The sequence below is a fragment of the Centruroides vittatus genome, unplaced genomic scaffold (genome assembly GCF_030686945.1).
Source record: "Centruroides vittatus isolate TY-2023 unplaced genomic scaffold, ASM3068694v2 contig_2818, whole genome shotgun sequence".
Taxonomy (NCBI): domain Eukaryota; kingdom Metazoa; phylum Arthropoda; class Arachnida; order Scorpiones; family Buthidae; genus Centruroides; species Centruroides vittatus.
The window spans coordinates 760,983-785,435 of NW_027121792.1; the positions used below are offsets into that span (position 1 = coordinate 760,983).

Consider the following 24,453-nt stretch of genomic DNA (forward strand, 5'->3'; position numbering starts at 1 on the left):
GTTCTTAATGGAGAAAGGCATGTTCTTTTTTTTTTGAGTTGAGTAACTTTGATATGAAAGATTCAAAGACCTAGTGCGTGATATGGGTGGCATATGTGTGATTTCTCGAAATATTTCCAACCGAATGACCTTTCTAAGGATGTCGTTAAGGGTCGTTTCTTCTCGAAACTATTCAAAAAGCAACAAATGATCAATAGTGCATGTACACTTTCACCATTGGGTGCTGTCCTTGACTTTGAATGACTTACTAATCAATCCGTGACTATTATACACCAATTATTTTATTAAAGAAAAGTTTCTTTATGTGAGAAAGGTTTCGTGAGTAATTCGGAAACAATCTAGTTGTCCTCATAACTAGATCCCTGACCTATTTCGTTTGTAAATCAGTTCACCCACATTGTCCTTATTGGATGACCGGTGGGTAGATACATACGGGCAGATCTTTGCGGGTCAATATAACCTTGACAAAACGAGCTTCACTTACAAGATACGTAAAGAAATCTATTTCGTGTCGAGTACTGTATTAGTACAAGTAATGACAATTTGGCCTTGTACACACGCTCTTATATAAGTTTACATTTTATATTATTTTTTATTAATTTTAGTGTTTATAAATTTTAAATAATTTTTTAATATAATTTATTTCGTAAATTAAGTTTTAATTTTCTAAAATAATAAACAAGTAAGCTTATATGTGGCGCCCTCTGGTTGTATAAATAAACATTAATGTATTATATTTTCACATTTAAAAGATATAATTAAAATTAATTGTATTTTATTAAAACAAAAACTAAAAATACTGTACAAGAAGTCGGTTTGAGCACAAATGGCTAATACAATATTATCTAAAGAGAAAATACAAGCGTGGGATTCTGTACATAAATCATAACAACTAACATACATATCAGGGATTAGGAATAAAGGAGCTAAAACTTAGTTAAAATTCATTTTTTTTTTTTTTATAAATACAAATAAAATTTTTTATTTGTGACAGCCGATTCCGCATTACGGTAATTATGAGTTTATATTCGATTGTACTTTAAAACCGCATTTAATGGCACAAAGTATCGTTGACTAGATGTCGAGTTTCGAACGTTTACGGATAGAAAAACAGTTTACCATTATAAATGATCTACGGTAATCCCTGAGATTTAGAAACAAAAGGAAAAAAAAATATATCTGTAGATTTTCAATGGTCAATCACCTGTAATTATTGGTGCAGTTTTTTCTAGTTGTAGCCCACACTTGTTCGTACGTAAGAGTTTTTCCTCGAAATTTAGTCACCTGTACTTCAAATACGTAGGTAGTTGCAGGTTCTAAACCTTTAATTTCCTGTAGGATAACATTATTAAAACGATACCTACTAAACCGGTGATATCTTCTACACAAAACTTTCTGTTTTCCTTTACTTACGATACCATCTATTGGTTTGTTGCACATATCCTCGGGTTTTGCAAAATATTTAAAATGTTTACTCTTATCGGATTGCATGTAGATACAATATCGAACTTTCTCGTCATTAGTTGTCTTCCAAGCTAACGTTACAGATTCGCACGTAGTCAATGTATCGAAAAGTTGTACTCGTTTATCGCCGGGCATCGTCGGAAATGGGTATTTATGATACTTTCTGCTGAGCCACAAACGTACCCTTCTCGGTTGTTTAATTTTCGTAGAAAGTGTCAAATGTAAAGTGCTGTTCGGAAGATCGTGTACTACTATCGTGTGCATATCCATAACATTTACAGAAAATATTTTTTGAATATCGGTCGAGAGTGTGACGTTAATGGGACCCGGTCCGAAGCACGATTGCACGAAACACCATATCGCTTGTAACGTATTGACTGTTGCATATTCGAAATTCGCACTGTAACCGTTAGATTCGTTTAAATATACCATGATTAGCATATTCTCTCTCAATTTACCAGAATGGAGACTTTTTGTAGCGGCACTGATGCCGATGTAAGAAGAACTAAAATTAGTCGAAGGATCCACAGCAAAGACGTCGAAGTAGTAAGTACGACCTTCTTCTAGATTTTGTACCATATGCCAAGTTTTTCTTCCTAAGCAAGTATATGTAATGTCATTTTTTAAATCGACATTCTTTTTAATCTCTTTAGTTCGGGTCATCAATCGTTTTTTGGCATTTTTCTCCCACCAAAAACCAAAACCCGTGGATGGTGGCAAAGGGGCTGGATAATCGCCCGTCAAATCAGAATTTAATGAACAAAGTGTTGGGTAATTCATCCTTGGATTTACCGAAATACAATATTCGATTTTTTTGCCTTCAGTTTCAGAAGGACTCGGAAGCCATGATAAAAGAATTCGATTTCTTCTGACTTTTAAAACATCCAAACTTGGATTATTAGGTAATTTTGGATATACGCTTGTCATGTTACTCGTTGATAAATATATTAAAACGCTAGTATCTCGTATTTTCGCAGTAATTTCTAGCATATAGAGTCCGGAAGGTGCTTGAAGAGTTGCGTAAGTTTGTCTTTGCTGGCCATAGTAGATAGAATGGATGATTAATGGGTACGTGGTTATTTAACACATCTGAAAAATTAAAAAAAGAGAGATTTTTAAATTATGTGTACTAATATTAAAATATTTTAAAATATTTCTAGAAATTTATTTTAAAATTACATTTTTAACACGAGATGGCGCCACCTTAAAATCATTTAAAAATTATAATCTTGTGTATATGTGCATATTATTTTTAAATGTTTATTAATTAATTGCATTCATACATAATTTTAAACTTTTATTTATTAAACATATTTAAAAATTACAAATTACTGTATTTAAATCTCCTTTTGAATTCGTTCACTAGAGGGTGCATTTATGACCATAAACATTGAAAAAGTAAAACAAAATAAAATATAAATAAATAAATAAATAAATAGAATTTTATTTTTTTATCGAAGTTAAAACTTTTATAAAATATTTCTTTTTAAAAAATGAATATAACAAAGTTATTTTATGTGACACGTCAAGCGATATCTGGGCATCAATGCCGAACTTCTCACGTTACATACCAGAAAAGCAATAGAGCAAAATATCAAACTTCTAGAAAATATAAACGTCTTAACAAGGCTTTCACTTTCTTTTTAAATTTCAAACGATTCTATTTCCTCGGCCTTTAAAAAAAACGAGATAATGAGGAAAAAACAACTCGCTGTCTATGTAAATAAAGCATGGCTTGTGAAAGCAAATGTTTAAAACTCGCTTAATATTGGAAGATAGGGAAAAAAAATATAAAATGTCATGCATGCCCAATTCCGTAACAATCATCTAATCCAAAATACTAGCAGCTGTCAAAACATTTCAGAATGTCCACTGAAAGGCGGAGTTACAGTATGTAATCGGAGATTCCACGCTTCAGCGTTAACAATACCTGATTCTTCGGGATAGAATTCTTTTCTAGAATGTGTAATTACTCTATATATAATTTGTTTAAGTCATATTGTATTTGGTATAAAATCTTTTATTTGCAAAAAAATATCTTCTATTCTTAATACGCGATTCGTAAACACGCTCGATTTTCTGGAATTTGGAATCATTTCGGTTAGAGAATTCACCTTGATTATGATTTCAAATTCTGCATGACTGCACGCTGTAAATAAATGACATTTTTTAAAAATATTTTATGCAAAATGGGCTTTAAAGCGGATTAAGTTACAAATTTGCATTAACTTTTTTTATAATTGTATCAAATTGTAAGAATTAAATGGTTTTAAGCATACGTAAAAATTGTTCCTGTATACATATAAGCTTAAACATATATAAAATATACGATTATCACTTTATGCATAATATATAGGGCCTATAAAGCAATTAAATCGCTAATCATCTGTTAAATGGAAATTATATATATAGCAATTAACAGTGTCGGTAGCAAATTTCTTTATATGGCAGCTACCCAATATTATATTTAAACATCAATAGCATCAGAGGTAATAAATAGAAAACAATGAATTCATCACTTTTATGAAATTTAGCATCAATAGTTTCTAACAATACGTAATTTATGAAAATCAATGATAAAGTAAACACTACTCGAAGTGTTTAAGTGAGAGTCGAGGGCTTTAACTCACGAGAATCAGTAATAAGAATTTTATTTATGACAATCAATAATAAAGTAACAAATGTTATATATAAAAATAGCAACTAATAAATGATTTATGAGAGTTGGGAATATATCAGGGGTAGTAATTCATTTATAAACTTTGCCCCTAGATGAAACGAATCTTCTTTTGGAAATTTCTACATCCGATTAATTATAAATTACTAAAAATATGTAATTCCTTCATCAGATTAAAGTTCAAGAAGAAATTTAATATATTTTATTTAATTTTTTTAAAATAAATAATAAAAAAATTGCCCAACCTGTTTCTGATCTAGCTACTTCTCCTGGAAAACTTCTTAGAAATAGCCTCCATTCGATTGGAGATGAACAAGGAGTGACTGTCAGGAACATGGGTCTCTGCTCTTTTTCTATTAATACGAAGATCCTGAAATTAGTAAATGATGTAATTTCAAGGATAAAAGTTTATCTTAATCCGTTTTATTAAAATAAAAAAAGCTGGCAAACTTTTTATAGGCTAAGAGTAACCTAAATATTAAACTCAAAATATCAACTACGATCTAGATAAGCTTAGTTGTATAATCGTTCTATTTTAAATAATATTTTTACTATTTAATTTACGGTGAATGGTATTTAAATTTTGTCTAGAGTTAGGCGAGTAAAAAGACACGTAAAGATACGGGCCCGTTAATAATTAACACGTTAAATTTCCAAAATTACTAACACCTAAACGGTGCAAAGTTTGTCATTTATGTCAGGGTTACGATTCTAAATATTCCTCTCTATCTATTAACTGTTTCCAGAAGAATGATCATAAGATGGATGGAATGTCCCAGTTAAGAAGCCATGCTGTCTGCTTCGTTATTTGTATTTCGGTTCACTTTTGGTACGTTGACAAGACATTCTGTTGGCCCAGACAAAACAAATGGTGAGACTGATAACTGTTTCAATTAGAAGTTTAACAACTGCACACTTTCCCAATTAATAAAATGGAGTTGACAGCATTTACAGTATTTAGGGTCGAGTGTCAAAAGTGTCAAAATTTATCAGAAGTGACCTATAATAAGTTTTCGAAAGTAAAACGTTTAGATTTAGCGATACGAGTGATATATTTTTTCTATGTTTTGGATACTTTAAATCTACTCGTTTTACAGTGTTTACGGCATCTACGTGCTCTCAAAATATATTAAAAATAGAATTTCTCGATCTCAATAATTATTCTTCGATCTGTGTTTGGTTAGATCCCTAGGCTATTGAAAAATAAAAGTATTTCTAGATAAACAGGGTGGTAGAATTTCCGAACAAGGTGATTAAGATCCCTGTTTAGTTAACTTAGAACATCTGGATTGGCTTTTACTGTCTTAATGACAGACTCTTCTAAAAATAAAATAAAGTAAAACAAGGAATTAGTTTTTGTCTGAATCAACACCGAAACAAATATATTTAAGAAAAATAATAAAAAAGTAATGATGTTTTAATTAACAAACCTCTTTATTTCTTCACGAAATATGTATACTTTTACTTCCACATTCTCCGGTAGCACTCCATTGTCGAAGAATATTTCGGGGCGATACTTGAAAGGATCTGATGATAAAGATCCTTTCGATGATAACAGCACAATGAGAATAACTAACGATATCATTTTCTTCTACCTTAAATAATGCAATAAATACAATTTTATTACTTTAATTTCGATATATATACCATTAAAGTATCTTTTTAAAAAATAATATTATTGTTTTCTGTACAAATTTTATTTGTATTTGATTTCGTGATGATAAAATGATTAAAAAATCATTTATATCTAGAAATTGAATTTGAATTACGTATAAAACAGTTTTTTTTAAGTGAAATAAATCTTTTAATGTTTTTATATAATCGAGCAAATAGCACATCCTAGGAATATTAATGCAGAACACTCCCCTTCATTTCCGTTTCCTCGTTTCATTTATGTTTCCTTTCGGGTTCGGAGACCTTGAATTAAATATTTTCTTAATTACGAATCATTCTTCTACTATTTTCTCAAAAAAATTTTCTTGAATAAAATGGAAACAAATATTTTCTTTAAATAAAAAAAAAAAAGAAAAGAAAAAGAAAATGGCGTGTTATAGAAACCGATAACACTGGATCAGGTTATATAATATTGTTATAAATAACACTTTACAATAGTTATCGTCTTGAATTGTTATAAATAACATACTTTGTAACAGTTATTACGTTACCGTGTCGTAAATTACGTATTTTACAATCGTTGTTATGTCATATTATTTTAAATATTAGACTTTACGTCAGTTATTACGTAACGTTGTTACTTGTAACATATTTTACGAATTATACACATCGAATTTTATATATTTTTAAATGACAGATTTGTCTATGATTTTGGCTTATTTTTTATTGTCTTTCTCGTTTATAACATCGGTCACGTTATATTATACGAACTCTACCGAACTTACGTATGATATAAATATTACATAACACGTCTATAAATATCGTATTATTTAATTATAAAATATAAATTACCGTTACGATACGCTTATTGTTAACGTTATCTTTTAATGTATTTATTATAATTTATTATATAACAACAAAATGTTTATTTATAATAAAATCTTCGATAATAAATCCCTAAAGGCCACTCGTATGTTGTATATAATAACACTAAAACGATACATTTCTATTTATTTGGGAGTATATAACAATGTTAACAACCAAAGAGTGACATAATTTCTCTCATAAATAATACTATGAAACATTTTATTATAGAAATAATTTCGGTTTAAAACGTTCGACTAAATTCGTGTTAACAAGTAAAATAAATATTGAATATTTATGTGTTTTTCGCGCTTTGTATTCCGTGTTTCATCGGTAAAGTAATGGAGTCATATCTTAAGCAAACGGGTCAACAGGTCAAGAATGAATCCCCATGTGAAAAATTCTGCTCTTGCTCGAATATAAACAATTGTGTTATTCTTATCCGCTGCACCACTTGCACCGTGTCATCCATCTTTACACAGGATATGACTTCACGCCATCCGAATTTAGTTTACTCTTTAATATATATATATTTTTAAAATGTTAAATATTTTTAGAATATTTAACCTGAGAATATCTTCTATACAGGATATTAAAAACTTACTTCCCTGTTTTTTTTTTTTTTTTCCTTTAATTAAAGCGTTAATCGATATCCAAATTCCTGCATTTAAACTGTAAACAGTTCTGGTACATCAAAGAAAAATGATCGCAGCTGCATATTAGGGTATCGAGGACCGAAAAAAAAATTCTCACACGAATTTTATCAAAGCATTCGTAATCAAGAAACATTGTTTATCTTTTATAAACTAAACAAATTTTAGTTTTGCCGGAAAGTAATACTTTCGAGTGGATGGTATCAAGTAACAAAAGAATCTTTTCTGTTTTATAGAGGTAAATGAACCTCAAAAGAGATGGGAAGCTAATAAACTATAACGGTCCTCTCTTCAAATTTTTCCCAATTTTAACTTTCTATTCTCTGACCTTGTGGTACGGTTAGGGCCAGTTGTAGCATCTCAGTTTTAACAGATGTCACCAAAATCTGTGGGAGGTAAGTCAGCTGATAAAATTGATTGTTTTCTACCCACGTGCGACACATGTGAAGAGTCAAAATAAAAAAAATAAAAAATAAATGTCTCTCGACTTGTGTTATAATAATTGTTTAATTAACAAATGTACGCTCTTTAAAATGCATTAAAATGTTGACATTTGACCTCTTAAAATTCCACACATATTTTTCAAACCGATTGAAAACCTTCTTCGGCTCCAATTACTGTTCCTTTAGAGTCAAACCGACTTTTCCAAGAAACGGTCTAGTAGCAATTAATGCTTAGACAGCACACATGTTTATTTTTGCATGTTTCAAAATACAGACACCGCAATGGTTTTAATTACCAGCTTACAAGATATACATCCTACTAACTAAACCCTACACGATTTTTATCGATTTAAAAAGCCAATTGAAGACTTACTTTTTACTTGGAAAAATTAAGAGTTTTTCCAGTCATGAAAAAACCGCTTAATTTTCCCGAAAATAAATAAATAAATTGCATAATTTTCATTAAAAATGTAAGCATTTTTTCCTATTTAAAATATTTATAAAAATGGTTGCAAAAAGTAAAACGAGAATTAAGTATGTACATTTATAAATTCGATTCAGTTAACAGTTACAATACAAATCCTGTCTATTTAATAATAATTGGCGTATCGAATAAGACAATGCTTGCATTGTGTGTAAACAATTTATCTTCCAGTTTTCAGAAATAATAGAATATAACATCACGCTCTGGAAACGAACACGTGTGCGAGCAGAGTAAAGCGTGACAGATGAAAACACGTGGTCTCCTCGGGTAAAAATGAGCACTTGTGTCTAGGACAAATTATCGTTCTTTCTAAAAATCGAATCTTCTTAAATATTTTATCTATATTCCCGTGTTATCGATGTATCGTGTGACGTTGTGGGAAAGGGAGGAAGGGATGGGGAGTTTTATGACTTTAAGGGGATGCTATCGATCGGGGTGACCACGTCCTGTAATTTGTTAGACATTTCATTGTTTCTGACTGTTTTGTTAACTTCTTTTTACCACTTTTTCTAGTAAAAATGTGTGTGGTGTTCGAGGAATGAAGCGAGTCAGAAATGTCATAATCCGTTGTAATGTTTTAAGAACTTCCGGTAATTAAATCCATACGTTTCGTTGGAGAGAACATTTTTCTTATTTTTGGAGACTATATATAACTATGTTTATGGTTATAAGCATGATTAATTTAACTAAATGTCCCTTTTTTTTAAAACTATACTGTCACGTAAATAATTTTTAACTATTTTTACCGTTAAAAGAACATTTAAATCCTGTTAAAATTCGCGACTTTTAACGATGATAAACGAGAGGGAAACTGTTTAAAGTGTTTAAATCATACGGGAAAAACTCTATCCACTACATTTATAACCTTAATTAGTTGTTTACTTTTAAACGAGATAAAGAAGAACAATTAACTACACTCTTCGATTAATACCGGAACTATTACATAAATTTATATAAAATTTATATACTTATTCATTGATACTTACTAGTTTCAGTCGAGTTTCTGATGGTTGAAGTGCTGGTTATGATCTCCTTTCCGTGCCAGCTCAGCATCTCCAAATGCAACTCATCTGACAAGCGTCGTGTGGTGCTGGTGGTGATGGAGTCACGTGGTGTATAGGGCTATCTAAAACAAAGAAGTTTCAAGTAAAACTTTTCAAGATTTATGTTATTATTTAAGCTACCGTAACCGAATGCTAATTTATTTTTAACAGTAAAATAATATTTTAAAATGCTTGCAACTGGACCGTTATACACACCCCTGTACAAAACACTACTTTTAGTGTTTAGCTTGCTAGATTAATTTTTATCACGTGGCTGTCGTTTAAAGGATTTTTAATGTCCTCTAGAGAATTTTTTTATCAGTTTTCTATATTTAGAGGGGGTGGTTTTTACGTAAACGTAGTGTTATACGGTTTGATTTTTCTCATTACGTGCGTCACTGAATTTATAGAGACGAATGTGATACCGATCACCAATAGTCTCAAGATGTTTATCTTTAAGAATTATTTTTGATCTTGAAACGTAATCTTCGGCGAATTAAACAGTAGCTTCGAGTATTCATTACAGTAAAAACGTAATAAGGAATTTACATTTTTAAATTTTAATATAAAACAGTTAAATGTCACCGCCGTTCGGATGTCTTTAAATTCAAATTAATTCGTTTTTTTTAATAATTTTTTTAATTAAATAATTCAGGCGTTTTTAGTAATTATAATTCATTATTTAAATATTTAATTAGCTTTAATACTTTATCAAATTTTATTTAAAATAATAATTTAAATTCTGATTTTTATGTACAGTAAAACCCGCTTAAAACGAAATCTGAATGAACAGGGAAAAAAAAACCCGAGTTGCTTAACTTTCCGGGCAACATTTAAAATTTTTGTGGCGCCATCTGTTATCATATTTTATTTTAAAAAGTTTTAATATATATTTTTAACTATTTTAAAATGGCAAAAAAAATTAATTTTAAAGGTAAGGGTGAGTTTTATAAATGCTAATGAGTAAAATCGTCATTAAGTCCGACCCCACTGGAGATACACACGACCCCATTATCTCCCACCCCCTCGACCTTTAACCACCAAAATTTAATAGTATCAATCTTACGAATAAACAAACCTCCTTGCAGAATTTCAGCAATTTTCGAAGGTGTTATTAAGCTTCAAACAGGGTGAACAAAATCGTGATTCCACACGCAAAATATGCATTTTTGAAAAAAGTGTCCGCCCTCTAAAGGTGGCCGTTGTTGAAAGGTGAATGGTCTTTATTGAAATTTCTGTATTTGTTTTTTTTTAAATAGTTTTAGCCATTAAAACATTCTTATATCCTGTATTTAAATAAAGCTATTTAAATATATTATTTAAATGAACTATTAAATAAAACTATTTATCATTTCAATAAACAGAATCGATGACAAAAACTATGCGATGTCAAGGACATTTATGCATTTTATTTCAATACTTTCTTAGAATTGTAACTCTTAAATTTCTTCTTTGTAACTGGGGAGATTCTTTCTGTAGAATTTCAAACATTTCATACACTCAAAAATTATTCCTTTTATTTTTAGAATGATTAATAATAACAGAAATAAATATATATATGTTCCGTTAAAGTATACATTAAACTAATCAAATTCACCTGTTATATACAATACGTCTTAATTACGTATATTTTTGAAAGGGTTTTAATGGTCACACAGACACACACACTTGTTCCTCTCAAATAAACGGTACTCAAGTATTTCTCGTATAATAAAGTGTATTGTGATGGATTTCGGTGTTAGACTGAGCATTTTCGGCTGTTTTACCGAACTGGAAGCGGTCCAAATGCGTAAATTTAGATAAATATTCGAAAGTTTATTTATTTTCATCATTTCTTTTATGAATAATTCTTCAACGCGTTAAGGTAACTTGGAAAACTTCAAAAGGAAACAGAGCTCTTTCAATGGGAATTTTGCTGATTTTTATCGATTGTATATTCGAATTTATTATTTTTTATAAACTTATAATTAACTTATCTGGCACACGGATCACATTTATTTAACTTTCGCTTTATTGAATGGTTGCTCTTATCGAATAGAGTCCATCTATGAATATCTTATAACTGAATGATTGTCTATGTACTTTTCTATGACACAACATCACTCAGGAATCACGAACTCTCCTCCTCGTGTCTTATCTAGAAGAAAGATTAATGAAGTTTTAAATTACAGATGGAATCTTCTTCTCCTTTGTAGGATTAATATATTTACTCTCTGATATCATCTTAATAAATTCGTAAGATTTTCTCTATGTAATTTTTGCTAAAAAGATGCAAAATTTATTTTATTAGCGATAAAAGCAATTAACGACTTTCTTTTTTGCTATAAACCTTTCTCATTCCTATTAACACCATTTAAAAAAAAAAAAAAAAAAAGACAAAGCTAGCTAGCCTCAATACTGCATCCTGTCTCCATCTGTTGACAAAAATATTTAATAAATTTATTCGTGATAAAATTAATAATAAAAAATAATAATAATAATAATAATTAAATTAATGCAATTTTTAATATTTTTATTTTATATTAATTTATTAAAATTTTATAAAATATTTAAATTTTGTTTAATTAAATATTTTTTTAAGAATTCGTTAATTATGCCATCTTGTGTGCAAATGTAAAATTAAAAAATTATGAATACGCGAAAAGATGGTATTATTGTAAGATATTGTGTGGGAAATACGTGTAATAAAAAGAATTATGAAAATATATCTGCGAATAAAGTCCAACAGTGTGAATAAACATGTAAAATCGATCTGTGAACTAGATCTGTGAAATTGGTGAGAACTGTATAGAAAGAGACATATGAAATGGCAATGTGACAAAAAAAAACTATGAAAGGATCTGTAAAATATGTACAAAAATAACTATGGAAGAGTTTTGTGATGCGGAACTGAAAGCTATTGTTAACTAGCCTATACACGGACTTGAAATGATACAATACATTCGAACATATTAAAAACACCCCTAAAATTTAGAATAAAACGGATATAATCTATTAAATCTGTAAATAAAATGTTTAAATTCATAATTATAAGGATGAGCTAAATTTATAAAGTATGTAGATTTAACTGTATATATCCTGTACAAAATATACCCCTTTTTTTTAAACTCACTTCTCCTTGAGAGCATTTACTGATGCCTTTTTCAATGCCTATCATAGGTTCGGCCAAGCCTACAATGTGATAAGTAGGAGGAACGAGATAAATTGGAAGCAACTCAACACAAGGGCGATCTGTCGAGGAGGTACCTACCTATATAAATAGGTCCCTATTTAGGTGTTAAATGTGTGAAGAATACCCGAAAAATTCCACACGAACTCGCGGTCAACTACTATTGTTCAGTGGTTTTATCCACACGTAAAACACGTGTTAAAAAAAAATAGAATAGAATAGTTAAAACATGAAAAAATTTTGCTGAGACAAACAGAAAGATAAATTTTATATATTAAAATATTAATAAAAAATTTGGTGAATGTTTAAAGCCATTTGAACGAAATTTATTATAAAATCTTCGTGAAAAGGATCCTAGAATAATAAAATTACATACAAACTTAACGATGTGAAAAGTGATTCTTGAATAAAATTAAAACGTAATGTGTAGTTTAAAATTAATTATAAAGTGGACAAATAAATTTTAAATTGATTTTAATTTATCCTGAAAGATTAAAACATTTGAATTTTATCGAATATCCTTTCGAAATTCTCTACTAAAGACGAGCAATTTTGTGTAGTTGAACTAATTATGGAAAACAAAGGAAATACTTTTCTATTAAATAAATCAAGGAGAAAATTACTACAGAATGTAACATTGTCTTTACAAAGATCGAATTGAAAATTAATTAGTTATTTATTAAATTAAAGATATGTTTAGACAAGTTAATAATTATTAAGCATTCCGCTGATTTGATTTTCATCGTCCATTAATTAACCTGTCCTGTTTAAGTATACGCTATTAGTGAATATTCGGTAATATTCCTAAAGATGGTAATAAACAGAAATGGTAGAATATTGTATCAATTGTAAAGGGCAATAAACCTTTTACTGAATATCTTCTCTAACAGAGAATAACACCAGTTTTATCAAATATGCTAAACTACATTATACATTATCATTTGAATTTTGATATTCTATTCTAATGTTAAATGTAAAAATCACTAAAGAACTTGGTATATTTAGTAGTTATAAATTGATTTCTGTGTTTTTTTGTTCGATAGAATCGACGGTTTGAAGTATCTTAAAGCTGAAGAAATACAGAAAAGAAATATTTAGTAAACGTGACTTGAAACTGGGAGAAGAAAAACTGTATGGTAAGAATACTCAGTGCCTGGTCTTCTTTTCTTTTTGATTTTATTCTGTCTATCGATGTTACGACATTTTCCATAGAAATCTAACACAGAAAATTGAATTTCGGCTATAAAAAATTAATTAATTAATTTTGAAAATAGCGTTAAAGGCGTAAAAACCCCGAGCCCCGAATTATATTCAATTTCTAATAAATAACAATGCAAACACAATTGAATTTTACACGCTACCGTGATTCGTCTTTTTTTGCTTAAGAAAAGGTGAATCATTTCTTTACTTTGCATTGTTAACCTTTAATAGAATTAATTTTTAACAGGAAAGTAGATGTTTGGGCACTTGACATCTTATTGAATCATTCTAACGCCAAAGGTTGTTAATGAAAAATCGTTACCGCTTGCTGTTTAAAGTAAATTTTCCATAAATTAATTAAAATGTACACTGAATATATTTTCTAATCTTTTTATCTTATATCGGTAGATATAAATGCAAAGGATTATAATTTTCCTTTAACAAATTTCCATATAATAATGAGAAGTCATAAACGTTTAAATACTTAGGAAGAGCAGTTAATGTCATGTCTATTAAGTAAATATGAATTTACAGGATTTATTTTATTAGTCGTAACAATTAAGGAACTCTCCATGTTTTTTTTCCCCCCTATATGCGTATATATATTTATTTATTTACTTAATAAACATGACAGTAACTGCTCTTACTAAGTACTTAAACGTTTAAAACGTTTTTACGGTTAGCCAAAACCAGAGTTACAGTAGAAAGATAAGAGATGGATACTCTGTTGAGTTTTAATATAGACGAAGGAAGCGAATAATAATTGATTCTATGGAGACTATAAAGAAAGAATGGCGGTTTTGTACTGAAATATCGCTAATGTTTTACTTCCATGTCGACAGTACACATTTACTTTTGAAAGAATGGAGTAAGATAATGCTTTAAGTCAGTGTAATGCTGGAGAAAATAAGTTACGATAACAAACAATTTCATTAAAATATTTAAAACAATTATCAATATATTAAATTATAAAGAAAATAAATGTAATTTAATATAATTCAATAAAGATTTTTATGTGTATTTCGGCTTATTGTTTATGTCCTCTTATTAGGGATTTTTTTTTGCCCCTTTGGCATCGCCTACGGTCTGTTTTAAACAAAAAAAAAAAAAAGAAGGAAATTATTATTTTATAAAATGATTTTAATTAAAAGTATTTTAAATTTTTTATTAAAATAATTTTTTAATGTTTTATATTAAGGAAAAAAAGAGGAAGAAGAATGTAAAACAATTCTTATGAAATAAATCCTTAAAGAGAATTAAGTAAAAATATAATCACTTCTTAAAAATTAATAGAAAAATATATCGATAACTTACCTAATTATGAAATATTTAGAGAATTAATTAATTAATTAATTAATGAAAATTAATTATTTATTTTACAGATTAATAATTTATAAAATTAGTTAAGAACCTATTTGACATATTAATCTGTCAGTGGAGGCGGTTATTAATGGATTTTATGAATCTTTAATGGGTTACTAAACACGTAAAATAACAATTTTTAAACGGGTTTTTAAAGTTAAATTCTATTTAATGAATTTAATAGTACAAAGAAGTTCATCGGTAAAGCGAAACTCAACCGAAGGGGAGGAAAAAAAAGTAAGGTTGAGAGCATTAAAAGAGATATTTATATTTTACTTAACTGGATTTATTTAGTTTTATCTGTACAATATATATTTATCATTTTGTGATCTCTTGAATTTAAAGTATTTAAATAAAACCAAAACTTTTATTATTACGATAACAATTCTCATATCATTTATCTTAGAGAGGACAAAAATGTTTTCTCTCAACTGTATCGCAATCTCGAATCTGTCCTAAACTCAACACAGCAATGAAAATAGTTTCCTTCCCTGATTTTATAGCATTTTTACGACTTTTCCTTCAACAAAACTCGAATTTACTATTATTCGAAATTCTTTGACCTAGGTGTTGAATTTTTTTTTTTTTTCTTCTATAGAGAAACCCTTATATATTTGTTTATAGTTGAGGACTTTTACACATAAATCGCATCCTCTTTTCGCCATTATCGCACTCTTGAGATAAATAAATCCTTTATAAATTTAATAACAACTAAAATACATTTGAATATTTGAATATTTTATATGAATAATTTATCATTTCCATCATTTTATAATAAATATTTATGTATTAATTTAGTTATAACGTACAACTTTACGTAATTCTGATAAACATATATTTTACAATTGAATGTGTACGAACTCGTAAAAAGTTCTGCTCGTCCAGAAACTTTTTGCTCTTCTTACAGAGATGAAAATTTGTTATCTAAAATAAGAAAAAAAATGGCGCATATATATATATATATATTTATTTTAAGAACATCTATGGGTACGTTATTTATGAGGAACCAATATGTTTCCAAGATGGCGCCTATAAGTACAATACATGTTCTGACTTCTTTAAATGACATCATATTTCAACTGTACTTCTTCCGAGACATTGAGCACATAGTAGGACACGAATGCAGCCTACATAAATTCAAAATAGAGAAGACATTTTTTGACAACTTCTCCCATTACAAACCAAGAGAAAAATAATAATAATAATAATAATAATAAATTAGTATATATTATCAAGAAAAATTTTATATACACGAGTATAAATTTAACTTATTATAATATATTTAATTAAATTAGATAAGTTATATTTATATAAAGTATCCAATTCGAGTAAGTATATTAAAAGGATGAGGAAAGTTGGACGAGAGAAAAACTATTTTATTGAATTTTCTACATTTTCTTAAAATATTTTAAACAATTGCTGGATTCTTTCCAGATTTAAAAAAGTAAAAATAATATAACGTAGAACGAAATAGCAAAATACAAATTTAATGTACCGTAATTCAGTTGTTATAAGAAAAAGTTTTTTAAGGTACAGTATAGGAGATTGAAAAATATATTTCCTTTCAGAAACATACTATTAAATCTTGTATATTTTAAAGATTTAGGTCACAAAAAACTGCTGCCGAAATGTTTTTATATAAATATATTTTCTTATAAAAGAAAAGAGTGTGAAGAGCATCACGAAATAAAAAAGAGAGTATATACAGTAAAGAGATTTACTAAAATAGAAGAGCGAAGATACAAGATTGGCAGAATGGAATTATCATTATTTATTCTCCAATTAAATGATCACGACCGCTAAATAATAGTATTAGTAAGCATTTAAACGTAATTTATCATTTGTATTTAAGAAACGGTATAGAAAATTATAGAAAATCCTTTTATTCCTCATTATCTCGATTAGTGTTTCAACCTTAAGGATTTGTTGCCTCTTTTTTGTAACTAGATCGATAGCAACAATTAGTTCTTTCTTGTTCAAACTTTATCTTCATTTTTTGAAGTGGCTTTATGTTGTCAACGAGTAGAGAAGCTCTTCAGACGAGAACCCCTTGCCATAGATTTCTATCTTCTACATATTGACAGAATGTTGTCATTTTTGCAAACTTCTCTTATAAAAATCAAAAGAACTAATTAATTTTAATAATTAATTAAAAGTTTGTAGTAAAAATTTTTACAGTAGTACAAGTATTATAAAGTTGAGTAAATATATAAGAGGAAAAATAAAGAAAAAAGAATGAATAGACGTAAAAATAAAAATAAAAAAGAAACTCTTGAATTTCTGAAATTATCCATCTGGGAATTCGTACAAATGAAAAACACTAAGAAGAATACGATTTATGAATTATATTTCTTTATAAAGTGTATCATTTCCCTCTGATATATCCTCTTGCTCTTTATGTTTTTCGAGTGAATAAACTAAAAATGGATGCTCTCGTTTTTCGTGAATGCATTAAATTATAAAGTTCTCCTTTCCCTTTGTTCAATTTAATTAAAAAAAAAAGTGTTTAATATCTCACATACACGATAATAAAAAATGATATATTTGTAACATTTAATGCATTTAACTTAAATTTTATTTCCACTTTTCTAATTTAACTTGCGACTTCAATTTTTTATACGAATTACATTAGTAGAAAGGATTTACTTCGTGTCTTCTATGCTGTACCGAATGATTTATCTTGTAGATTATAGAATAAATAATATACACATAAATATCTACAAATTATTTTAAAAAATAGTGGACGGTTTGATCAATAAAATGTCGAGTAAAAAGAAATCAATTTTGCCATTACTTAAATGTTATCTAATGGTACATGATTCATTTCTGGAGTCAATGATATATTTTCCTCACTCCTTTCAATTATTGATGCAAATGGATGAAAATAACCATTTCGCATCCTTACATGCATTATTTAATACATTTTAAATCATTTTTTTATGATAAGTTCTTCTGTTTCTTCTCTTAATGATGCGGTTTTTTAAAGTTGATGCGCTTATTAATAATATTAAATTATCTCATAAAATGACGATTATATATATTCTGATATACTGTTTAAATTGTTATTCTGTACATATATCAAAGAAATTATCGAGTTTGAAAAAGTAATAATAAAACTGTCAAGACGTATGACGAAATTCTAGCATGTTCCTGAAAGAATTGATGCTTCTGGTTATTCTTATTCTTATTGTATACGACCGCATTTTTTGCTCAATTATAGGAGCTTTTGTATAATATAGAGAGAACCACAAAATTTTTAGATGTAAACGTCCAGTTATCAGAATTTATGTTTTAAAGATAAGCAAAATTTAAGAGATTCTTCTGGTAGTTTCTATGATTTATATTTAGTTGAATCTATATTTTCTGATAAGCTTAACTTTATGAGTTTCTGTATTTATATACACATGGGTTAATGTTACTCTTGGTGCCAAGATGGCGGCTCGTCTCTGATTCCAGCAAGGAAACAGTGAGACTCACGTTCTAACCTAACCTAACCTATTCTAATAATTTGGTTGCTAATAATTATGGTAATAGGTTAAGTTAGGTTAGAACGTGAGTCTCACTGTTTCCTTGCTGGAATCAGAGACGAGCCACCATCTTGGCACCTAAGGTAACATTAACCAGAAAATGTTACGTTTCTTTAAAGAAAGTGTCAAATTTTGAGCTAATTTTAATTCGTTAAAATCAAAGATGCTATTTTATAGATTAATTTCATTTATTTTCTTAATAATAAATTATTATTTCTGCGAAAGATATTGATATTTTCATTAATAACTTACTTGTTTTTGAGTTAGCGTGAAGTAGATAGCGATTCAATATGTTTACCAATTTATGTGTGCAATCAATGAACGAATTACAATAACAACTTAACGTAAGGAGCTCTTTTGGTATCGAAAATTTATATGACCACTGTAATAAATTATCCACGTGATGACGAAGAAATATATTAACAACACGTGCTTTAATATAATCATTTATTTACTTTTAATATATAATTTTAGATGTTTATCATTAATTATATCATATTTTAAGAGATTATACGGTCAAAAATCTACAGAAAGAAAAGGTTAAATATATTTAATCGCGTCATTAAAAATATATTTAATTAAATCTAAAAGAATTTGCCGGATTTTTATTAATACTATTATGTAAATACAATACTGATGTCAAGTGTTATGCCGGACAAAAATCATGTTCCTGTGTTACTAATGTACGGATCGATGTTTTAGTGGTTTCTGATTATATAACATGTATTTAATGTTTCTACTTTCTGTAATGTAATGTAAATACTTTGAGTAAAATCTAATGTACATTTATTTGCATAACATTCGTGAAAAGACTCGTAACTTCAACCATAATAAATACTTTATCCATTTTACACGAGTGCTTTATCTCTTGGACAAGTTTCGTGTACTTATTGATTGTACTTATTGATATATATATATATATATTTAGATTGGTTTGTCGGAATAGATTAATTGCCCATTGGCAGATTGCTCCGTAGAAAGCCCACCCGGAAGGACTTCCTACGGGAAACTGGCCTCTATTTAGATGTAAGGACACGTGAAGAAAACTTCACGTGGTCATTCTGCTAACCCGCGACCAACTACGTGTTTCGTGGTTTTATCTATTAAGCCATTAGTGGGTGGAAAGGATATTAGAGACGTTCGTCTCTCTCGTTAACCTTAGCGTATGACTATCACATTACGAGAGACACGATGTATTATACCTATATAATTTTATAACACCAATTAAAGTTATAAAAAAACAATGAAACTTTTAATTATAAACTTAATTAAATTACGGTATTAGTAATTACTAATTATAAAACAGAAGAATTTGTTTCTATAAACTCTATAAATCTTTGTATCAAATTTTGCTTATTAATTAAATTTCTAAGCAAAATATAATTCGTTAAATTATCAGATTATTTCTTTCAATTTAACTTTTTAATTGTAATCAAGAGGGGGGGAAAAAATTAAAGTGAAGTTTTGCATAATTAAAATAAAATGATTATTTAAATTAATAAATAATGCAAATATTTATTGTTGTTTACACTTATTAGTTTATATGACAATTTTTCTCGTTACGAAAAACATTTAATTGATAATACAGCAATTTTAATTATCGTCGAAATATGTAAATTTAAAAGGTACCTGTAAGAGTTGTTACTTTAAGCTTAATAATCTTATTTTTATGTGGATTATTCTTTAAAAAAGCGAGTAAGAATATTCTTTTTTTTTTAAATTTTATTAAGATCTATAATATTATTAATTAATAATTAAATACGTATATTAAATAGGAAAGTTTGGTTTACAAATTCGAGATATTAGACCATGGCTGATATCGAAAGTTTAAACAGATATTTAGACGGCATGATCCAAAGATGTAACAAATAATACTCTATTATTTTTATAGTATTTATATCCTTATATTCGTAAGTATTCCTATTCTTTTTATAGCTGGAATTTTGAATCTACGTTGTGTAGTATGTTTGAGACCGGCTTGGAACTATTATTATGGAGAACACGCATGCAAATATTGTCAATATTTCTTTGTAACTACCGTCGTCTACAGAAGAATTTATTATTGTTCTCATGATGGAAACTGCCCCTTAATACAAATCGGTGTAAACGAAAATAGCTGTAAATTCTGTCGTATGGATCAAAGTATTACGAAAGGAATGAGAGTGACTAGAGTTGGAAGTGAGCGTTGTTATTTGTTGTCATTTTATGTAATAAATTAACGGTTAATGTTACCTATGGTGCCAAAATGGCGGCTCGTCTCTGATTCCAGCAAACAGAAGAAAGGAAACAGTGGGTATTCACGTTCTAACCTAATTATTAGAACAGGTTAGATTAGGTTAGAACGTGAATCCCCACTGTTTCCTTTCTTCTGTTTGCTGGAATCGGAGACGAGCCGCCATTTTGGCACCACAGGTAACATTAACCAAATTTTATAAAAAGTTCTTCTTCGTAGAGTATGACCAAAATAAGGATTCGTATTACTTAAAACAAGCAAGGAATTTCATTGTGAAATCAAATCCTATAGTAAGTTTAGACAAGTCTATGTATTTATATTTCTAGTTTCTTTATATACATAGTATTTTTTATGTCTACAGGAACCACCAAATGCATACGCTGTGGCAGAAATAAGAGCTTTTGCGAAGACCATACACGAACTAAAAGTAACATTTGTAAAATGGATGAATAGAGGACATATGAAAAATTACTTTATTTCTCTCCCTCGTAGTCGAGTAATTAATCGAATAAATTCTTTTTCGTGTGAATAATTATTCATAATAATTTCTATATATACATTTTTGATTTTTAGCGTATAAAGTGCTTAGAAAGATTGGTAATAATGAGGATTGCGGATGATTCTATAGACGTTCACGATGTTTTGGTATTGGAAGATAAATATTATATCGATCCGTACTTAATTCCAACTCCAAGCTTACAGTACGTTGCTATACAAATTTTGGAAATGGTAAGATACGTTCAAGATAATAGCGGTAGTATAGACAGTGTTTTTCACAGATTTGATGATACGTTACTGGGCGAACTCATTACATATCTCGGTAAGCACTAAAGTATCTGAGGTTTATTTTTAAAAAACAGCATTTTTTTTTAATAATATATTATTATTTTTCCTCTATTTTGAAGATATAAGAGAAGACTCGTGTTATCAAGCATTTAGATTCAAAATTGTCGCTACAGCAGAATGGCTGAAAACTTGTTACGATGACTTCAGAAAATATGCTCCAAAATATATTAATCGTCGTTATTCGGTATAAACTTATAATTGTGAGCACCATTAACGAATTTTATAAATAATTCTAATAATTGTTTTCTGCTTCTGACGTTTGTTTGCTGTAAATGTAAATGTTCAAAATGACTAAGTATTATTTGATGTTTATTTCACTTTTAATATCTGCAGAATTGAAGATAAAAGCAGTAATGCTGAGAATGTTACTTGCATTTTGTATTTATAAATATATATGTATACAATTTTTCCTGATTTTTTTTTGTTCTGATTTCTCTATATCATAAATCAAAACAGATTACGTAAAAGGATCGATAGGTTGAAGTTATAACTGAAATTCCCATTTTGAAAGGAAGGTCATCTGCAGTTTGAATGATAAAACGGTAACTTAGGTCAATCAGCGTATATTACTTTTACAAATATGATTTATAAAGAATATTAGAGGTACTTCCACGTGTATTTTGATATTACAAGCGAATTTTCGAAGATTTTGACTTTGGCATACCAATGCCATCATTATTGCCCAGTAGTCGCTGAATAGATAAAGCCACAACACAGGACACTGGTTCTTGCCTCTTCAACTGGCTGGCACTTAAAATCTGAGTTCTCTTCTCGTGTCTACACTTAAATGAGGATATTTTCCCACAAAGTCTTCCCCGAAAGCTACCCTCTTTGTAGATAGATCTCTTGTTGCCTTCTCAATGCAGATCTCAATCCTATCGTTATTGTTTTAAAGAAGACTAAACGTGTTAATGACCATTTTGTAATAATAAGAATCGTAATGGTCAATTTTTATATTTAACATTGCAAAGAATTTTATAAAATTATTCGATTATTCAAATTTCAAACTATCCTCTATTTAACTGTCATTTTTAAGAATTGTTTTCAACGATAATTATAAATAGGGCCTCCGAGAAGATAACGGGAGCCTGCGGAAAAATGCACGTTGGGGTCCTACAGCAAATTATATTATTATATTAAAGGAAGCAAACGAAAAGACATAGGGGCCCTTCACAATATTTCCTCGGGGTCCAGGACAATTTGCTTCTTTTGCCCCTATCTCTGGGATAGATAAAATATTTAAGAAAAATAGTTTACGACAAATCACTTCTTACAAAATTAACTCTTCTCGGTGATTAATATTAAAGTAGAAAAATGATATCAATTATCTCAGAGATATCAAAGAGCTTGCAGTGTTTATTAACGCTTTCAATCGTGTTAACATTTTATACACGATTAAAATGGAAACAAAAGAAGCTATTTTCGTAATGTTACAGAGTATTTTTAAATAAAAAAAAATAACACTAAACAATTTGAATAAATCAATTTTTCAATTATATATTTTATAGACTATTAACGATTTCAATCAACTTTATGGGAGAGAATACAGAAAATACCATTCAATTCTATTCTGTTCAAAAATCTCTCATTTTATTATTGTTAAGAAATAATTTTATCTTTAATTAAATATTAAGAAAAGTCATTTTATATATTTGAATTTTAAAGATATTCTTTCTTTAAACGTTAATATAAAGGTATTTCGTTTAGGGGTTTGACTATAATAATAAAAATTCTAGCTATGAATTTCACTTACAACTAGAATATTTATTATCTAGAATAATATCCAGAATAAATTCCTTTTACGTAGATGAAATTTATATCAAATTCTAGAATAATTAAAGGTTTTAAGAAGAAATTACATGATTAAGAATGTTCTTGGAATGTTAAAAACTTAAGAAAAGTTAGATTTTCAAATACGTGCGGTTTAATTATGTGTATTTATTTCACGTAAACAACTTGAAAGAATGATAATATCCTTCTTTATGTGTTTTCTAATACTGTTATAATTTATAAAACTAGATATAGATTTATAATTAAAAATATCATTTTCTTCTAAAGCTAAAGAAATAATTGTTTTTCTCTGTTTTAAAAGGATTTTTAAAAGCAAACAAACAGAAAATAAATTTAAAAAAACATGAGATAAACACTTTCTATATGCAAAATAACTTTTTGCGTTTTTTAATTTAATAATAAATCATGAATATACCTCTTTTTACCAAGGGCATATCTAGGAGGGTGTTTACTAGAAATCAGCTTTGTTACTGTAAAAAAAAGAATAAATATAACACGATTTCAATTAGATAAGATTAAGTAATTAAAGTAATACTAAGGATGTTGAGTAAGTAACGTTCTCCGAAAAACGGCACGTGTCTTGGTTCCTCCTGAATCTGCCTCGAGCAGCACCCATATTCTCAAAATTCTGGATGCGACGTTATTCTCTGTTTATCTTTTATTTTCCCACCAGTGACCGAGTTGACAAAACTACCAAATATTAATAGTTGGTCGCGGGTTCGCACCCAACTACGTGAAGTATTCGGGATTTTCTTTACGTGTGTAATGCCTAAATGGGGATCAGTTTCTCATAGGTCTTACTTGTGTAATGTCTAAATAGGGATCAGTTTCTCATAGGCATTCTCTTAACAGATCGTCTGTGTGCTACGTTGCCTTATTCAAGTTTAACAATACGTCTTACGGGATTAAACTTTTATTTTACGTACCAATTGTGAAGGTAAGTAAGGGGGAAAAACATTAAAATTATCCTCATTTATTTCACCAAAATCTGATTTAGTCAGGGCTTTCTAAATATGTAATTTAAGTCGATTATCATCGCTACTTTGTGTGTACACTTCGATTATCAATGCGCTACTGATCAAG

The 24,453-nt window shown here is 28.6% G+C and overlaps 2 protein-coding genes and 1 long non-coding RNA gene across 3 annotated transcripts; 2 read left to right on the forward strand and 1 right to left on the reverse strand.

Moving 5' to 3' along the window:
• Positions 1-758: 758 nt before the first annotated feature.
• LOC136972150 (protein NDNF-like) lies at positions 759-9,399 on the reverse strand. The gene is given in 5 exon segments (XM_067266703.1): positions 759-2,467; positions 2,469-2,553; positions 4,387-4,511; positions 5,572-5,736; positions 9,186-9,399. Coding segments are annotated over 4 exon segments (1,632 nt in total). The 5' UTR covers positions 5,727-5,736; positions 9,186-9,399; the 3' UTR covers positions 759-1,200.
• A 1,034-nt stretch (positions 9,400-10,433) lies between these two features.
• On the forward strand, positions 10,434-21,020 carry LOC136972172 (uncharacterized). The gene is made up of 4 exons (XR_010880292.1): positions 10,434-10,454; positions 13,455-13,547; positions 20,436-20,678; positions 20,953-21,020. It is a non-coding gene; the product is annotated as an uncharacterized lncRNA (long non-coding RNA).
• A 78-nt stretch (positions 21,021-21,098) lies between these two features.
• On the forward strand, positions 21,099-21,769 carry LOC136972173 (uncharacterized). Its single transcript, XM_067266731.1, has 3 exons — positions 21,099-21,229; positions 21,307-21,553; positions 21,639-21,769. The coding sequence occupies exons 1-3, from the start codon at positions 21,179-21,181 to the stop codon at positions 21,767-21,769; spliced, it is 429 nt and encodes a 142-aa protein (XP_067122832.1). The 5' UTR covers positions 21,099-21,178.
• Positions 21,770-24,453: the final 2,684 nt, after the last annotated feature.

What these genes read in the sequence shown, in the direction of transcription:
- LOC136972173 (XM_067266731.1), top strand. Translation starts at nt 21,179, where the DNA reads ATGAATAGAGGACATATGAAAAATTACTTTATTTCTCTCCCTCGTAGT. An exon ending in TTTCTCTCCCTCGTAGTCGA is followed by an intron (nt 21,230 to 21,306) that starts GTAATTAATCGA and finishes TTTGATTTTTAG; the next exon opens with CGTATAAAGTGCTTAGAAAG. An exon ending in CGAACTCATTACATATCTCG is followed by an intron (nt 21,554 to 21,638) that starts GTAAGCACTAAA and finishes TCTATTTTGAAG; the next exon opens with ATATAAGAGAAGACTCGTGT.